The 17,521-nt window shown below is 40.8% G+C and overlaps 2 protein-coding genes across 2 annotated transcripts in view; both read right to left on the minus strand.

Annotated features, from left to right (window-relative positions):
* Nucleotides 1-11,819, minus strand: part of drd3 (dopamine receptor D3) — a 31,045-nt gene extending 19,226 nt beyond the window's left edge. Inside the window, exons 1-4 of the mRNA XM_069159405.1 lie at nucleotides 11,621-11,819; nucleotides 9,454-9,780; nucleotides 4,597-4,709; nucleotides 1,241-1,377 (exon numbers count right to left, since the gene is read on the minus strand). Coding sequence (XP_069015506.1) covers nucleotides 1,241-1,377; nucleotides 4,597-4,709; nucleotides 9,454-9,738 — 535 coding nt within the window. The 5' untranslated portion in view covers nucleotides 9,739-9,780; nucleotides 11,621-11,819. The remainder of the gene's footprint in view (nucleotides 1-1,240; nucleotides 1,378-4,596; nucleotides 4,710-9,453; nucleotides 9,781-11,620) is intronic.
* Nucleotides 11,820-14,507: 2,688 nt separating this feature from the next.
* Nucleotides 14,508-16,111, minus strand: LOC138204253 (thiosulfate:glutathione sulfurtransferase). The gene is made up of 4 exons (XM_069159375.1): nucleotides 15,900-16,111; nucleotides 15,263-15,379; nucleotides 15,016-15,178; nucleotides 14,508-14,797 (listed from the first exon to the last, which is right to left on the minus strand). The coding sequence occupies exons 1-4, from the start codon at nucleotides 16,039-16,041 to the stop codon at nucleotides 14,743-14,745; spliced, it is 477 nt and encodes a 158-aa protein (XP_069015476.1). The 5' UTR covers nucleotides 16,042-16,111; the 3' UTR covers nucleotides 14,508-14,742.
* Nucleotides 16,112-17,521: the final 1,410 nt, after the last annotated feature.

Here is a 17,521-nt window from a genome sequence, read left to right on the forward strand (position 1 = left end):
TGCGAGAAGACTAAAACCACATGCTTGGATCTTTGTGAGTCGCTTTACATTGTGTTTGAGGAGTGCTCTTAATTGTGTGTGTGTGCAGTCACCCATCTGTGCTGCTGGCGATTGAAATTAAAATAGCAACTGGTGACGTCTCTCACATTTCTTAGCTTGGCTTTGGATATTTCTTGCTGGCACTTCACAGAAGACATTATTTGGTCATCACAGCAAATCTCCAGTTTTGGAGAACATGAATAAATTCCAGAATTATTAGAGAGACAAGATGACACCCTCTTTCCACCTATGGGAACCTCAGTTAACCAGAACGCTAAGCAAACCAATAATTTGAAAAAAAATAATATTTTAACCAAGAATCTGAGATAGAGATGCCTAAAGCCAATTTAAAGTGACGCCACCCAAAATAAATCACTTCAACACAAACTGCAGTGCACACAACAGATAAATGATGTAGCATGACAGACTAAGATCATCTGAGTAATGTGAGATTGCACTTCAATAAAGTTTTTGTACTTAAAAGAGACTGATTTACAAAAATTGGTGAAAACTGAAGCAGCAGAGGCCAAGTATCCTGACTTTTAGTCACTGGTATGGATTAGTGATGGGTCACAAATATGCGATAATAATCGAATAGTTCAGAGTGAATTTTGAATAGTACTCTTGCTTGAAATCAAATTCAAGAATGTAGTTATGCTGCAGAATGAGCGAAACACCACGACTTTTTTTTTTTTTACAGTGTTAACATTGGGTCTTTTTAAGATGTAATTTCCTGCAATGGTGGTTTTATGGGAATTTTGCAACTTATTTGTTGAGTTTTTTTGTATATTAAGTAAGAGATGTGGAAGCTGTCAGAAACCTGAAAAGTTTTTCTCAATCAGTTGCTTCTGCAAAGAATTCGGCCTGCCACATCCTAAAAATCCAGCATGCCATATGGCTCCAATAAACACTTTAACTCCAATACCATCAACACTGGATATTTTTTGTCAGCCTTGACTAAACTCAAGGCCACAGAGGAAGACAAACTATATTTTTTACAAGCTAAGTGCACCTTCAAATCCCATTAGAGGTTACATTTCATGTCCCCCAGCCACCCGCAACGGCACGTAGACTGAATTTTGATGCTGCATTTCAGAATGTCACGGTGCTTTTGTGCCTCGCACTCTGTTTTGGCAGCCTGCACAACCTCAGAGGGACACATCTAAACAGGAAGACACAGTTAAAATGTTGTTGATCTGACCTGTGGTGTTGAAGCCAAAAAGCAAGGGACAGGAGACGGCGAAGGCCAGGACCCACACAGTGGCAATCATCGCAAAAACTCTCTTTCTGGAGCGATGGGTGGTGTTGTACAAGACGGGCATCACTACTGCTGTATACCTGCGCATGCACACACACAAACGCACACACACAAGGATTCGAGTCTGAAAAAGTGCACGGGGAATAGGAAGTGACATTTGAATGAAGAGAAAAGAGCTGATATAGTACAGTAAAAGGGAATAATTAAGAGTGAGGGGGAAAAAAATGGGCTTTAGGGATGCCAAGAAATGCACTGCTCAGAAAAAGTGGACATTGTAAAGACCAACAATAGAGTAGCAAACCAGGCATTTCTATTTAGAAACAATTTGGATATTCAGCAATAACCCCAGTGGGGCTTTGATTTAAGAGTTAATCAGCACATTATACGCCAAGAGTGTATAATGAGCACAGGAAAACTAGGTTCAGCATTTGCTCTGAAGAGGCAGCAATTATGCTGGACCCCAACCCAAAATGGATGTGATGTTATGTTGTTTAGAGCCAGATAACTGCCATGATTGTTTATCCTCATCAGACTAATTACTTTGGTTCATCTCTGGGCAAAATGCAGCGTGAAACCCGGAGCCAAACAGGCACAGACGTTCACTAAAAATACTCCTCCCTCGCCACTTTACTCGGCCTTTACCCCGCTGCCATGGTGCTGTCTGGTTGTATAAAAGCATAGATGAGAAAGTGGAGTGGTAAAAAATAACGAACATGGTTTATTGATCAAGTGCTGCTTTAAGTTACTCTTTGAGTTTAGAAAGAAAACAAGGCCCATCAGCTGTGAGTCACCGCTCCAAACGATACCTGCACAGCGAGTACTTTCACAAAGACAATTCACCTTGAAGTTTGACGATAGAACTTCCTTTCTGGTGTATTTATGCTGCATCTGATTAGCCCAGCTTGACTTTTCCTTTTAACCGATGACAGATCTTCACTGTTATCAAAGCAGTTGTGGCTGTGATTTTATAAACAAACAATGCTGTCACAATGGTAATGCAGGTGCACTACACACCATCAATAATAATGCCCCTGGCGCTTTTAATTAATTTCCAACCTCACAAACGTGACGCTTAAAAGGTATTGTTGACTCGTGTAATAATCAATCACAGAGAACCACAGGACTCTGAGTAACTTCATCGCTCTGGTGCAAACTATGCTGTGTACAAAAAAAAGCAGGCATCTAGAAATATGCAATCATAGAGACAAAAGATGCGAGAAGTGTTCCAGAATTGTCCGTCAGTCTCACTATCGACTCACATATTGTTGCTGTACGGTATTAAAAGGAGGTTGTTTAGATGTCATGTAGTTTAGGAGATGGCTCCCGCAGGAGTTTGAAACGGGTAGATTAGACCAGGGTTTATCAAATTTTCTCAACTCACTGACGAACACAACTTTCAGCTGGAAAAATGTTTCAAAATCAGGCGTCAATACCCTTTTACTTTACTTGACCATGGCCAGGTTAACTCATTTGGAAGTCCTGTGCATGAATTTGCCTCTGGGCCTCTTCCCGTTTTGCATTTTGAATGTGCCATTTTGCCTTTAAGCTCAAACACGAAAATTACATCCATCCATTTTCTGCTGCTTTTCCGAGGTCAGCGCACGGTGGCAGCAGCTTAAAGAAGTTAGCCTCGGCATCACTCCCCAGCAACGCTGTCCAGCTTCTCCTGGGGAATCCCGAGGCATTCCCAGGCCTGAAGAGATATATAATCTCTCTAGTGTATTCAGGGTCTCCTCCGGTGTCCAGGAGGCATCCTAATCGGATGCCTGAACCACCTTCACTGGATCTTTTTAAATAAAGGGAGCAGCTGTTCTACTCGGATGTCCCTCTCGATGTTGGAGCTCCTTAACCTGTCTAGGCTGAGCCTTGCCAACCCACGGAGGAAACTCATTTCAACTGATCTCATTCTTTCGCTCACTACCCAAAGTTAATGACCATAGGCGAGGGTCGGAACCATGGAGTGTATATACATTTTTTTCACAAGTTATTTTTTTTTCGGTCAGGTAAAGTCATTAATAAAAAATAAAAAAAAAGCTTCAAAAAGCAGTGTTTTTGGGTGCGTGTCTTTTTGATTGACAGGCCCATGGTGCAGTCGGATTACAGTTATCAGTCGGCAGGACTCGGTATCGTCGAGGTTTCCAATCAGATCGAGTCAGATCTGCCTCTTGCTCCCCCCAGCTCGCCCAAATATGGTCATGGTCACTCCTGGCTCCAAACCAATGGGTGATGTCACTGTTGGTTGCCACTTGGTTGGAACGTATCTTGACTGGTAAATCGAAAGCTTTGCCTTGCGGCTCAGCTCTTTCTTCACCAAAACGGGGCGGTACAATGCCTGTTTTACAGCGGCACCACACCGATCTCCCTGTTAATCTCCCACTCCTTCCTTCCCTCACTTGTGCCCAGATCTGGAGATATTTAAACGTCTTCATTTGGGACAAAAGTTCTGTCTGAATTATTATTATTTATTTTTTTTAAATCGTCCATCAATAAGACGGGGAAATATTAGATGAAATTAATGATGAAGGAGCACCTTATTTGTTAATGTAGATGTGTAAATTCCTTCACCAATTTGCAAATTATCATATCACCAAATATCGAGAGATACAAAGTGAACTTGGGACTTATGGAACATTAACTAACAGACAGTCTTATGAAAGCACTCATCTTCCTCTGCAATTTTACTACCTTCAGAGAAAGGCAAATACTCCCTTCTCCATGCAGGTTGTGCAAATAGATCCCCCTGACACGTCGAGTGCTTATGTAGTGCCTTATTCATTCTGTGTAGTTGAACTGTTGAAGCCTGCAGGTTATAAGTTTAAAGACCCCAGAAAGGTATTAAATATTAACTGCGACATAAGAAGAAAACCAAGCAAATAAATAATATAGATACAAGATGCACGTCTACAGTAAAAGTTTGAACACAGTTCATCCTGCATTAATGCAAATAAACGCACAGAAACTAGATGTGAACCTAAAGCTCCAAACCCCAAAATGTAAATGAAAAGTAATCGTTTCGGTGACCTCCTCACCATCTTTCGTTGGGTCACACCCCCACACAAATATACACACAGACACATGTCTATCAAGAAGATAACCGCCAGATGGGAAAGTACTGCCCTCATCCTGCGGCAAGCATTTAAATATCAATGAGGTGAAGGTGAAGGAAAGAAGATACCTGGAAATATGAAACTCTCGCATGCGTGGCATTTACCGTCCAGGTGTCATGGCAACATAGTGCTACGCAATAACTGCAGGAAGACGGTAAAAACAACAACCCCCACACACTCTTACACACTCACCTGTCAATGCTGATAGCACACAGGTTGAGGATACTGGCGGTGCACATCATCACATCCAGCGTGACAAAGATGTTACAGTAGAGCCGGCTGAAAAGCCAAGCACCGCCGACCACCTGCACAGGACACACAGGCAGATTAACAATGCACACGTCCCCCCCCCCCCTCCCTCTCCACCATGAAGTGTGAAGCACCTATGAAAGCACACTCTCGCACAGGTGACAAAGAGGCAAGTATGAAGGAAACAATGTGCACACATGAGATTGTTTTGCCCCCAAATAATAAGAAAAACAAGTCAGAGATGCCAACGTTCTCGCTCTGCTATATTTATCTTAAGCATTTATGACTATAGGGATATGCGTTGGGCTAATTTACATGTATGTTTATATAAGCATACGGTATTTTTCCTCAGATAACACTAGCTTAAAGGTGTATATGTTCTGTGGTCCTGTTGCCCTGATGGACGATATCTACATATTGTTAGCGTAACATAAAGTCAAAGGAGGGAACCCGTCAAACACGGCGTCTAATTTTCTTGAAGGGCGTTTTTGTTTTTCAGAATGGACACAAACCCCCCCCCTGGCTAACCGAACCATACCACAAATTCCCACATCTCCACCCCCAGCCCCCAGAGCAGGATGCTGCTGAGGACGACAGGCTTTCACTTAGGCGCCATAATGCCTGGTAATAACTGTCTGACAGGGATAAATGCAAGTGCATTGCCTCACTACTGAATCTCTGAAAATCCAGGATGAGAATATACGCCTACCTGCACAGAGAGGTGGCAAGCTCACACGGGAATACACACAGGCACACACAGCAAAGATGTACAGTAAATAGACGGCAATCTCTTTCTTACAAAGACCAGAGATGTCACACAGAGAAACACATTCACAAGCACAATGGTTTTTATACTAATGTAGAAACATTTCACTGCTGATATTCACATTCCTAATTTTAATCCAATTCTAACTGAACTTAATATTAACCATTAGTCATACACAGTGATTCTAACTTCATGCTTAAAGGTGCGTTCCACCAATTTTAAACATAAAAATCAAGTAACTTGTCATGGTTAATATCGTTCTGTTGCTCTGGAGCAGTTTTGTCAAGTCTCAGAAAATAACCCTAATGATATCATGATGATGTCATCTGGGTTATCTGGATTAAACCAAGTGGCAACCCAGCGTGACGGCCCCCATTAGCTTGTGAACTGCTGCTTTAAAGCCTTGAGTCTGGCATTTTGTCCATCGCCAATTTGTTTTTTTGAGGAGCCAGAAGGGACCCTGTTTGGACAAAAGGATGGAGCCGGGGAGGAGTGAAGAGTGCATCAGATTCATAGACATCCACGTTCAGCTTTATTGGCAGCCTGACTGCACCCCAAGCATGTCAATCAAACCAAGCATACCCCCAAACATACCTCTCTTGGAGACCTCATATGTAATTATTTTCAGAAGGACCACTGACCAGGAGTGAATTTAGCCAATGACTTTATAATGACTTGTGAAAAAAAATGAATTGGCTTTGTGTTTCAAGAAAGTAGTCTACGCTTTTTGAATTTGAGTCCGTGGAACCAGAGGTTTTTGGAAACCCGCCCTTAGTGGCCCTCAGTGATATTGCACTTTAAGCCATTTCTGCATTGGCTTCTCTTTTCAGACGGGGTGGCTACGAGTATTTCTAACTGGGGGCATGGAGTTTAAAAGAGACAGGTGTTGACAGTCAGGGGTTTGACCCACACTAGCACTGCGCCCTAGTTCCTTAGTTCCATATTACATGCTTTTCCTAAGAACGTTTTGAGTGTGCAGTGTGGAAGAAATGACAAAACAATGTCACTGGTGCAACTCTCATATCATTTTCTTACTACAGAATGCTACAGCTTTGACTTTTTCATGTACTAACTGTATGAGTAATATATATGAAGTTAGCATAGGATGGAAAACTAGGACAACTTGTCCTTTGCTGCATCAGTTGTGACTTTTTTAAATTGGAAATTGTCAGATTTAATGACATTTCAACACAAAATTGCTGCAGTAGCTCTTCAACCTCAATCCTAAACCTTGTACCCCATAACTACCAATTTCAAGAAGTGAATGCCTGTGTTTATGTCTTTGTTTTGGCATGCCACTGTCGTCGTTTTAATCTTTGAAAACATTTGGGCCTTCTAGAAACAAATAAATGTCGATCTAACACCATTTCAAACACAACATGCAGATATACTTTATGCACACAGCACTTGTTTGTACTCAGTCATCCCCGCAATCAAAAAGATTGAAGGCACACAGTTGAGTACATATTTAATATTGTATGCACAGTGTGGGAGTATCATGGTGACTCAGTGGGGCTCTGCAGGCACTTCATATTGACTGTGTTTGAACATATGTGATCTGTAGTGAGGTCTGCTAAAAGTTTCAATGAAAGGACACAGCGGGTGCAGAAATTGTTCGGACACTGGAAATCAATAAGGGTGAGAAAAGGCTGTTTGATACATTGATATTGATGAATTCAGTTTTTGGAAGTGATGGTGGAAGAAGTGTAGCTGTGACGGTGTGCATTTTATGTTTTTGAACACATTTTATTTTATTCAATGAAAGGAAACACCTGACTTGAAACAGGACTAACTTCCGCTCTGCAAATGGAGCTGCGTCTATGGTCAGGTCATATATTTGCTGAAGCTGAGCAACATCACTTAGGATGAATTGTGGCAAGTGAGTGCTCAGTCATTTCTGCCAGTACAACCACTTTGTTCAAATACAAGTCACAGATCAAGTGTGCCATTCAGGGGTGAGGTGACTTGCTCAAGGGCACATGATTAGAACTGCTGAGGGCAAGGAGAGCGACTTCTCTTGTAAAGAAACACCTGCAGGAGAGAACCAGCAACCCTCTGGTCACAACAAGCTAATCCCGTGTCCTTCAGATTAGAGCTCGCAGGGTGATCGTGTGTCTTGAGAGTTGAAAATCTCTCATGCTGAACTAATTTGTTTTTTCCCAACCTTTTCTGAGACATTACTGACCTTTACATTCATGCTTAATTATTGAATATTGAACTTTTTTTACAATATTTTAATGACCCACTCTTTATGGGATTGTAAGCGTCGCTTCTGAATCTAAACTGAAGAGATACACACTGTAATTAAAAATGTAGCACATGCTCTTACAGCATGACTACTCCCAAAGAAGTTAAACTCATGACTGAATCCCATCCTGGTTTCTGACTACCTCAATTTACCTTTCACACAACATAATCATCTTTAATTTATCAGCTTCTGCTCACTGAGTATGTTATTTTGTTTTTCTGGTTCACCTGCCATTGAATCTTCTGCCCGCTGTGAAAAATAGCACTCCACTGACACTTCTGACAGCAGGGTGGTTGCTTGTTAGACATAACTGGACTTCAACCGGATGATTTTTAGACCTCATGCAGGTAAACACCTGCCCTCAAACAACACGCTGGCCCCTCCAAAGCTTTAAGGATGCTGTTAAATGCCTGTATCAATGCTCTTGCATAATAAAAAGGACACTCCTGCAGTGTGTTTTCAGTGTGCAGCGTATCACTTTGATGAAATGTGGATGAACGATGGTCATGTACGCCGGTACACCTAATGGAGATGCTGAACAGTAAGTAATGTGAGGAGAGAGGCTGAGGAAATTAACAATTAGCAGGCAAATCCTCTCACACCAGTGAGTAATGTTTGGAAAAAAAATTAACAGTACCTATAAATAGCTTTTTGCAACAAAAGATGGATCAAAATAATATTCAAAGGTTTTCATTTGCTTCTTTGTCATTTGAAGCTCAGCCAATTCCCCAAAGCAGATGAAGTGTCCTTCAGCAATTATGATTAATCAACATGGATGGTGAAACACCATCTAAAATACCGTCCGTCGTCACCATTTTTCTGATCACCCACACAGTTGACACCATGTCATAGGCCCCAAATGACCCTCATCCTTGACCCTCTTCTTTGATTTGAGTTTCTCTTTGTTTTGCATCTCCCACTCAGCTTCCTCTCCTCTCCAATGTCAACTCCTCACTCACTGCCAAGCGTCTGTATTTCTTCTAATACGTCCCGTCTTCTCTTTAGAGCTCTTTGTGATCCGTCAATGATTTCCTATTTTGGGGGTACTTATACCACAAGTGGCAGACCTTCTTCTGTATTTTTCAGGGGTATCAGAGGAACCATTGACGTAACAACTAATTAGAAGCAATGAATAAAAAAGGATATTTGTGTATTACAAAATAAAAATGACTAAATTGTTAAAATAGTTAGCTGAACAATCTATAAACAGTTGAAGTAATTAGCTAAAAGTAATGGAAGTTGGCTATGAGTTAAAAACCTGAAACTAAAATTTATGGATGAACTGTCAAAATAGCTAACATTAAAAACAATCGATAAAAAGTTTGAAATTGTTATCTAAAAGTAATGGATAAACAATTGAAAGCAATCCAAGAGCCAAAAATCTGACACACAAAGACAAAGAATTGCGAAAGCGTTGAAATAATAGTAAGCTTGTCTTAAATAAACGGTTGAATTAGCTACAGTTAAGTAATGAATAAACCGTTGAAATAGCTATCAAAAACTCATGGATAAATGGTTTGCAGCAACTTCTGATATTCAAAACACTCATCGTAGTAAAACTAATCTAAACACTGACAACTCAACTGCATGCAAAACGTTGATTGTGATAATATTCGTGTATATATGGATGTTTATATGTAATGTAATTGTATAAAACTTACAAAAATTTACGAAAGGAAATCATGTGCAATAGAAAAGAAAGTGTCAAAACCCCCAAAAGTTTGGGCCCACTTTGATCAGTGCCACTGTACTCTCCTGTCACAAGTTTGTAAATACAGATACTCGCCTCCAAGTAAACAGCCCAGGGCATGACCAGCGAGGCCACCAGCAGGTCGGCCACAGCCAGGCTGACCACCAGGTAGTTGGTGGTGGTCTGGAGGGAACGTTCCTTCAGCACAGCCAGACACACCAGCACATTCCCAAACACGATGGCCAGGATGAGCAGGGAGTACAGCATGGCGTAGTAATTGCGCTCGTCCTGCCCTGACACCTCCGAGCTGTCATTCCTCTCATCCCATCCGAGGCGCTCTGACTCGTTCCAGAGCTGTTCTGCGCTGCTAAACATCGCCATGGAGACGTCCCGGTGACATGGGAGGTGAGATGTTTGGCAGACCTACCCATCAAAAAAGAGCATTGTTTGTTTTTTTTACGCATTCATTACATAGCTTTTTTTTTTTTTTTCTTCATGCAAACGCAGGCACAACATTTCTCCCCACCTCATCAGTCAGATGAGTATCTGCAGATAATGGCAGCATCATTGCTTGGATGGCTCTTAGCAGTAGTCTGATGAATTTATAAATACAATGCAGCCTAATGGTTCGACATCCCAGCAGTAATGCTCTTTGCTGACCATCACTGTTGTTTGCTGACACAAGTGTTTTATTTTTCCTGCTGAATGAAAACTTAAAGCACATAGGTTATTGATGGCTTCCCACGATATGGCTCTGTGGCTCCTATTGTAATCCTCTCAATCCAGACTCAGCAGAAATTCATGTTCTTAACAGCAAAGTTTGACTGTGCAGTGCATTGATTGTTCCAGTCAGCCTGCCAAATGTACCCCTCTCCATCCCGAACACGACATTCAACACAAAGAATAGAAAAAGAAAACTAGAAAGCAGTGATGGTAACTTTAAGAAAGGGGGCCAGCATTGTGGTTTTGAACAGTATCAGTGAGGTTAGCTCTTCGGGGAGGGGTAATAAGTCCGCGCTGACATCCTGAGAGGTCCGGTTGGCTCTGGTCCCGTGCTCTGCTCCTTGCAATCCATCCTTCCTCTCATTTATTCCCAGACCTCCCCATCTGGCCGAAGGCCAGCTAGCTGTGGTAATGCTCACACCTGTGTCCAGATGGTAAACAAACGGATCCATCTTAGCTCCCCCTCTCTTTCAGTGACAGAAATAGAGAGAAAGACACTGAGAAAGTCAGATCATTTTTAGACCTGGCCCGAACCCAGGAGGCTTTTAAAGATTTCCTCAGTCTATAATTCCACGCAGTCCCTCAATGGCTCCAGTATCATATTATTGTCCACAAGAGAAGCAGCCCGAAGAAGCACAGGAAAAGCAGGCACCAATACCGATCACCTTGAAGTCTCCAAATGGGAGTACAACAGTCAGTTTATCATGTAATTAAGTAGCAAATCATAAAAGATTGGAGAAAAAAAACACATCCAGCCCCAAAAACCTTGCAGTTTTTTAAAAAAAATTTTTTATCTGAGGTCACTGATTATGTGATACAAGGTTGTATACTTCTCCAGTGAACGATTTGTTTATAATTGTAGAACAAATACTAATTGAAATGGATTGGCCTCTTCTCTCTATTCCCTTTCATGTTAGCCACTGATCCTGCTCTCCCAATGTCATAGTGCAACACTCTGACCTACAAGTGTGTGTGAAATGGACCCTTCAGTGCAAGAGAAACGCACATGCATGCTGTAGTTTTCTGGCTCAGTCCACATGCTGTGAAGTTACTAGGAAGGATGCACAGTAGCGTGAGAGAGCGCTTAACTGTATATACAATTTACATTATCAAGATAAATAATAGCGGCTCAATTAACAGGAGGTTGCTGCCAATGAATACCTAACTGACAGCATCTGATTGATCTCCCCTCATGTTCATTTGTTATCTGGAATTTATTACAGCTGCCAAGGAATCTTAATATGAGAATTAAACCTTAATCGTACAATCCAATTAAACCCCGTGATTGGAGCTCCTCATCGGGCGTCACAATCACTGGGGTCAAATATGGTCCAGTACCACAGAGGGATAATTACCCAAAGATGAGTTTCCAATGTGATAACCTGTCACAGCACATGCAGAATGAAACAATGAAGAAACAAAGCTGCGGATACAAATTTAACAGACAAACGCTGAAGCACAGACAAGACAAACACATTTCAATGAGGCGTTTAAATTAGTATTTTTTTATTTCTGACGAAAAGTACACTGACTCACGTACCTGTTACTGTTTCCTAGTGAAGAATTCATCAGATGCCAACGAGGAAAAGCATCATCTGCGCACAGTTAAAACTTGTCCGGTCATTGCGTCCGGCACTGCGAGGCGAGCGGGAGGAGCCGAAGGAGCGCTCGGTGCCATTGCGCGCATGCAGGCAAGTGTGATTGTGGGACGCTCACAGATGAACCGCCAAACGCACTCACTTACTTACTTAATCCCCCCCCCCAAAAAAAATCTCCGTGGTTCTTGTGACGGCCGCGAATACGCGCGCTGCGCTTTTTACACTTTGATTATGCAGCCACACACCGGAGGCGCGCGGACGGGTTGGAGACGTCAGGTGTCTCCCTTTGCGCGTCTGCAGTGACACCGTAGCAAATTATGGTGAAAAATTTTTACATTCAAGAGTGAAAGAAAAACTGTTTTAATTTTAGAATCAAATTATTATTCTTCATTCTTATGACACACATTATCATGTGTTTTTTGTTTTTTTAAAAGCCTGTCCCGTGGATGTATTCTTCATTGTGACCCTGAACCAGTCTGGGTCGTGCCTTGCTGGAGGTTACATTGGAATAAAAATAGCCAAATGTTCGCCTCATAAAACAACTAGATGAGAGAAACCTACAGAGCATAAATTGGGTCAGTCTGGTTCTATGCATGAAAAAAAAAATATAGGATGGCACACCATTGTGAGTCAAGCATCCTATGGGCTCCTTTGTAACCCTTTTACACAAGAAATGCCAAAAATAAAGTACCTGCAGCTTGTGTCTCATCTCACAGTCCGAGCCAATGTGCTTTGTTTAGCCGTCTTCTACATGGCATTTTAAGATAAGAATAATCCGCCCTGCAGTGCACACCAAACAAATGAGACCTGGAGCAAAGAATTGTGGTATTTTTTCCCCCCCTTTATGAGCAAGTTGCAACATAACAATGAAATTCAGTAGATGTCCTTTGTCACCTTACACGGGTGTTTCAGTGCCACATTAAGCTGTCAGTTGAGAGGCAAATGAAGACCACATGGTTTACATCTCCAAATGTTTTTTTTTTTTCCATCTTTAACAAATGACATAAATAGCTATGTTGTGGATTTTATTACAAAACCTTAGTAAAGTGCATTTTAAAAAGCAGTGAGTGCAGGAAGTTGATGGCCTGTAACTGCAGTCACACACGAACAATCCCTAACTGATAGTTTTTCCTGACGACACCACCCGGCAGTTTGTGTTTTAACTAATGTAAAAGTGTCCAAGCATCCTTGGTGCCTCATTGAAAATTTGACCCATCCTTCTCCTCCACAGCAGTATGCTGGCAAATTTCTCTTGTGCTGTGCAGAGCCGGAGAGAATCCTTCACGTACTGTAGCCGGTATGAATTTGAAACTTGACAAAATTGACGTGTGACATCCACAACGCACACTAAATTCTGACTTTGGATGATATTACAGTAAACAGCGTTCCATCCACCCATTCAAAACCAGTATCCATTAAATTCTGATTTCCTTTGCTCTCTTTTTACGTACGTTATGCAGCATTCGGGGAATAAATATGAGCGGCAGCTACTGGGAGAGTGTCATTTTTTTCTGGAATGGCTGTTGCTTCACCGACCTGGTAATTTATAATGTGTTAGCAGAACATGTGCGATGTTTAAACCCAGCAGTCCAGTACGACCTCTCCCACTCTCTCCATACAGAGATCATAGACAAGGCATTGATTCCTCCATCAATACACACACACACACACACACACACACACACACACACACACACACACACACACACACACACACACACACACACGATCAGAAGGAATAAGCTGTGAAGTTGAAGAGTGAAGTGGGATCTGCTTTCCCTCTGAATATGGGATGCACAGACCTTGTGTAGATCGGGGTCTTGACAGCTGCTCAGAGCTGTTACTCACAGGATCTATACCTGTCTAGACCAATGGTGAAGGTCAGGCCTGAGAGGGCATTGCTGCAATAATGATAAAGGACAGTGGTGGTGGGAAAGTGGAAATAAACATATTCAGTTGGATGAAATTTTGCTGCCATCTACTGGTCCAAAAGTTGAACTGCTTTCATCCCACATGGAAACTCATTAGCGTGTCCCAAATCCAAATGACTGTATAATCACACAAGAAAAGTGGCAAACTGAAGTATTCTTAACTGGCATATTAAGAAAACAATCTCTGTGTAGCCCCGTTAATTGAAAAAAAAACATTTCTGCTGCGTGTTCTTTGTTATCTTTAATTGGAAGTGTGACTGTAAAATTAAAGTTTGACACCTGCAGGTATAAAACGATCAAGTATGTTAAGTCTTCTATGAAGATCAAGAGCAATGTACTGTGTCCATTAATATGTGGGATGGAACTGGGACACCGCTCTCCAACTTTCACCCTTCAAAACACAGTATGTCGTGTATTCACATTTGCAATAGGTTAAAATATTGCATATAAAAAAAACTAAATTTCATACTGAAAATGATTAAATCATTTGCCCATAAGGCAGTGTACAAAAGAGATGAAGGAGCTTAAAATAAATGGAGTCAAAAGAGGTTTGTGAACACAAAAGTACACAAAAAATACACAAACAACAATTGATTAACTGTAGGAATTGCAAAATTTGAAAAAAAAAACTATTAATTAAAAGTGTTGGCAAATGTTTGAGGCTCATTAAAATCATTTTATAACTTACCATTTATTTGGAGTTTCTCTCCTTTTTTACTTATATTTTTCTTTGCCTGTTTTTTTGTTTTTTTTACTTTTCTTTACTTTTATATGAATGGTTATATTAAAAAAAAAAAAAAAAAAAAAAAAAAAAAAAAAAAAAAAACTTTTGAAATTGTATAAAATGGTTTCTCTTTTTATGTTAAATTAGTAAAAAAAAAAAAGTCTGGATGAATGCATGTTTTTATAGGATAATTTTTTTATATAGAATTCCATTGACATGAATCACTTTCTCATGTTGCATTCAAAGTAACATATGAGTCAAATATTTTACTTCTAAAGTAACAAGCAATGTGAAAAGTAATTGTACCTCAGGTTACTCGGGAGTAACACCTTTTATGCATATTGTGCAATATTTTATCAGCTGTATGTTTATAAAGTTGTGGAGCTCTAGTGCAGATTTCAGCCCGGAATCATTTTCTTTCTTGCTCGACCCAATCAGCGTACCCTCCTTTATAATGCCTCGCCCTGAGAAACAGAAGCAGAGAGAGCTTAAGAGCCTCGTCTCTTATGTTGTTCTACTAATATTCATCCAGGATTCAACAAGCCAAAGCAGCACCAGGACGGACTGATAATTAAATAACAACACGTAAAATGTGACATTTATAGCTCTGGATCACATGATGGCTGGACTACTAGATGAATATGTTTCATGTGTGGAAACGGGTGCATCAGCTGCTACTTACTTGCTGAATCCCAGCTGATGGGCGATGTCCAACGCTTTGGCGCTCCTGTTGCCTCCTTTGCAGTGAAACACGATGTTGTTATCGTCCTTTCCTGGAGTCTTCACTTCAAACCTCTGTTTAAAGTGCTCAGGGGAAAGCTTCAGAGACTCCTCCAGGTTGCCCACTGGTATGCAAACGCGCACAGGAAACGTTAAATGTACAAATTCAGTGCAGCTGATGACTGGACTGCACTTGTGTTATCACTTACGGGGCATATTAACAGCATGTGGGATGTGTCCTGCTTGGTATTCATCAGGATTTCTCACATCAAAAAGCTGAATGTCCCTGTTTGACAGCATGGTCCTCAGCTGTGTGTAGGTCACCACTGAAGCGAGAAAACACACAAGGAAGCAAACACTTATGTATGACACTATAATTAACTCTAGGGTGATCTGGACTCCCCTGACTGATACTTGGCAAACACAAACTCACCTTCCATTGTTTTAACTTTAACCTTGTACTAATTCAACTCCTGCTGCTGGTGTTGCTGGCAGCTGTGAGGGTAAACTAAAGCTTTCCCTAAAACCAGCTGAGCTGCTGACACACCATTGTTTTCCATTGAAACAAAAATGCCACTCAACCACATTCTCTGTTTCAAAGAGTCATGAAAAACACCTGAAGTCCATTCAGCAGGGACGTAACCTTAACCTAACCCTAACGTGCAAATATCGCTTTAAAACAGTCTTTCAGTGGTACAACAGGAGTTTAATGATACCCAGTATATTAAAAAAAAAAAAAAAAAAAAAAAAAATCACTGGCACGCAGGTGCGGTTATAACGGGATTATGAAGGCGATCCCTGACGGACAGAGCCAGCTGAACACCAGGAAATAAATGTTTATTTTACCATTGTCGGTTGCTTCTCTGTATTTTGGATTTGAGGTTGTAAATGCCCGCAAAAGAGGCCCATAGGTCACTTCGGCAACAACCCGCTGGCATAAATTTCGTGACAAGACGAAGGACAGCATTGCGAAAACTTGTGCTTCCATGTGAACTGAGGAAGTACAACTATACAGTTGATTAAACCAAAGACGTCGTATTCACTGCTGCACACGGACGTTGACGTCTTCTTCTTCTTCTTCTTCTTCTTTAGAAATAATCCCGCATTTAACGCTGCATTTGACGCCATCCTCAGGTTGAAATAGTTATAGCGCCAAACCTCACACAGGGACACAGGGAAATTATGAATGAATGAATTTGTCATGTGTATTAATTTTGACAGAAAAACAAAGCGTCTTGTCATGCATGACAGTATATTAAGTAGAAACTAATTAAAAAAAAAGTTTTAATATTATTTTATGTTTTTATCTTTATCCCACTTATACAGGCCATACTGTTCTGGTAACCCCAAAATCTGACCATTATGCTTGTAGTAGCATCAACACGATTGCAATCCCTGCATGTTTTGAAAAAGTTAATTATTCAGTAAATTATAAAGTTAAAAAGTAAATTATATAAATCCAGAATCTGCCAATAATATTTGGGGAAAAAAAATTTCAGTGTATATGCAGTACATTTCTTGCTCCACACAATATTAAGGTCAGGACTTTGAAACTTCAGGCATTGTTTCTCCACTCTTAAATCCCTGAACGAAAATGATTTCAGACATTCTGGTGGAGGGAATAGACATGAGACTTGGGCAACAGTTAAGAAAGCACTGAATGCAGACTTGATACAGACATTTGTTTTTCTTTGTGGCGGCCCGAGTGTTGCTGGTAGAGCTTCGTGTCTTTTGAGTTTTGTTTCATAGCTTGAAGCTGTTTTGAGTATCCACAACTTCAGAGAATTTGTGCATTAACCAGCTACCAGCTGGGACTGAAGTCAAGCAACAAACTTCATAAAACCCCCTGGAGCTTGCATAGTTTTGTCAGGGAAACTTCCAAGTCAGTCTCTGATCAAACAAAGCCCTCACACATTTGGATGATTTAACTCTTTCCTGTCCTAGAGGCTGCTCACATCACATGTACAAATATTATCTGAACTACTTATCATCTCAAACTCTATCCTCACAGACTTAAAGCTTTACTATAGTTTGTAGTATGATGAGTAATAAGGTAGATAATTTATCAGCCTCTTACCAAGACAGAGTCCAAACCCTTCTTCAAAATGTAGTGTTCATAATTGACGTCTCCTTTTACCCGGGGAATGTCACAGAGGAGTTTGCTCTTTGTTCAGATCCTGATAAAAGGGCCTCTTAATATCTATATGTTGGCCTATTTTAAATTAATAATAAAAAGATAATTGTATTTTCTCATCAGTGGACAATCTCTCTGAGTTTCTTCCTTTCCAGATAAAACGAGATGGCACTAAATTAATCCCCAGGTGGATCAATTTTAGTATTTGGGTACACAAATGCGTATTTTTCACCATCATAACACATTTTCATCTCTTTGCAGCTTCTTTGTATCCAGACAGCTCTCAAGTGACCACCCACCACCCCCACATGGAAGACTATTGCATGTAGCTGAA

This window comes from Embiotoca jacksoni, unplaced genomic scaffold (genome assembly GCF_022577435.1).
Source record: "Embiotoca jacksoni isolate LCO1_2020_lvr unplaced genomic scaffold, fEmbJac1.0.p SCAF_25, whole genome shotgun sequence".
In the NCBI taxonomy this organism is placed as follows: domain Eukaryota; kingdom Metazoa; phylum Chordata; class Actinopteri; family Embiotocidae; genus Embiotoca; species Embiotoca jacksoni.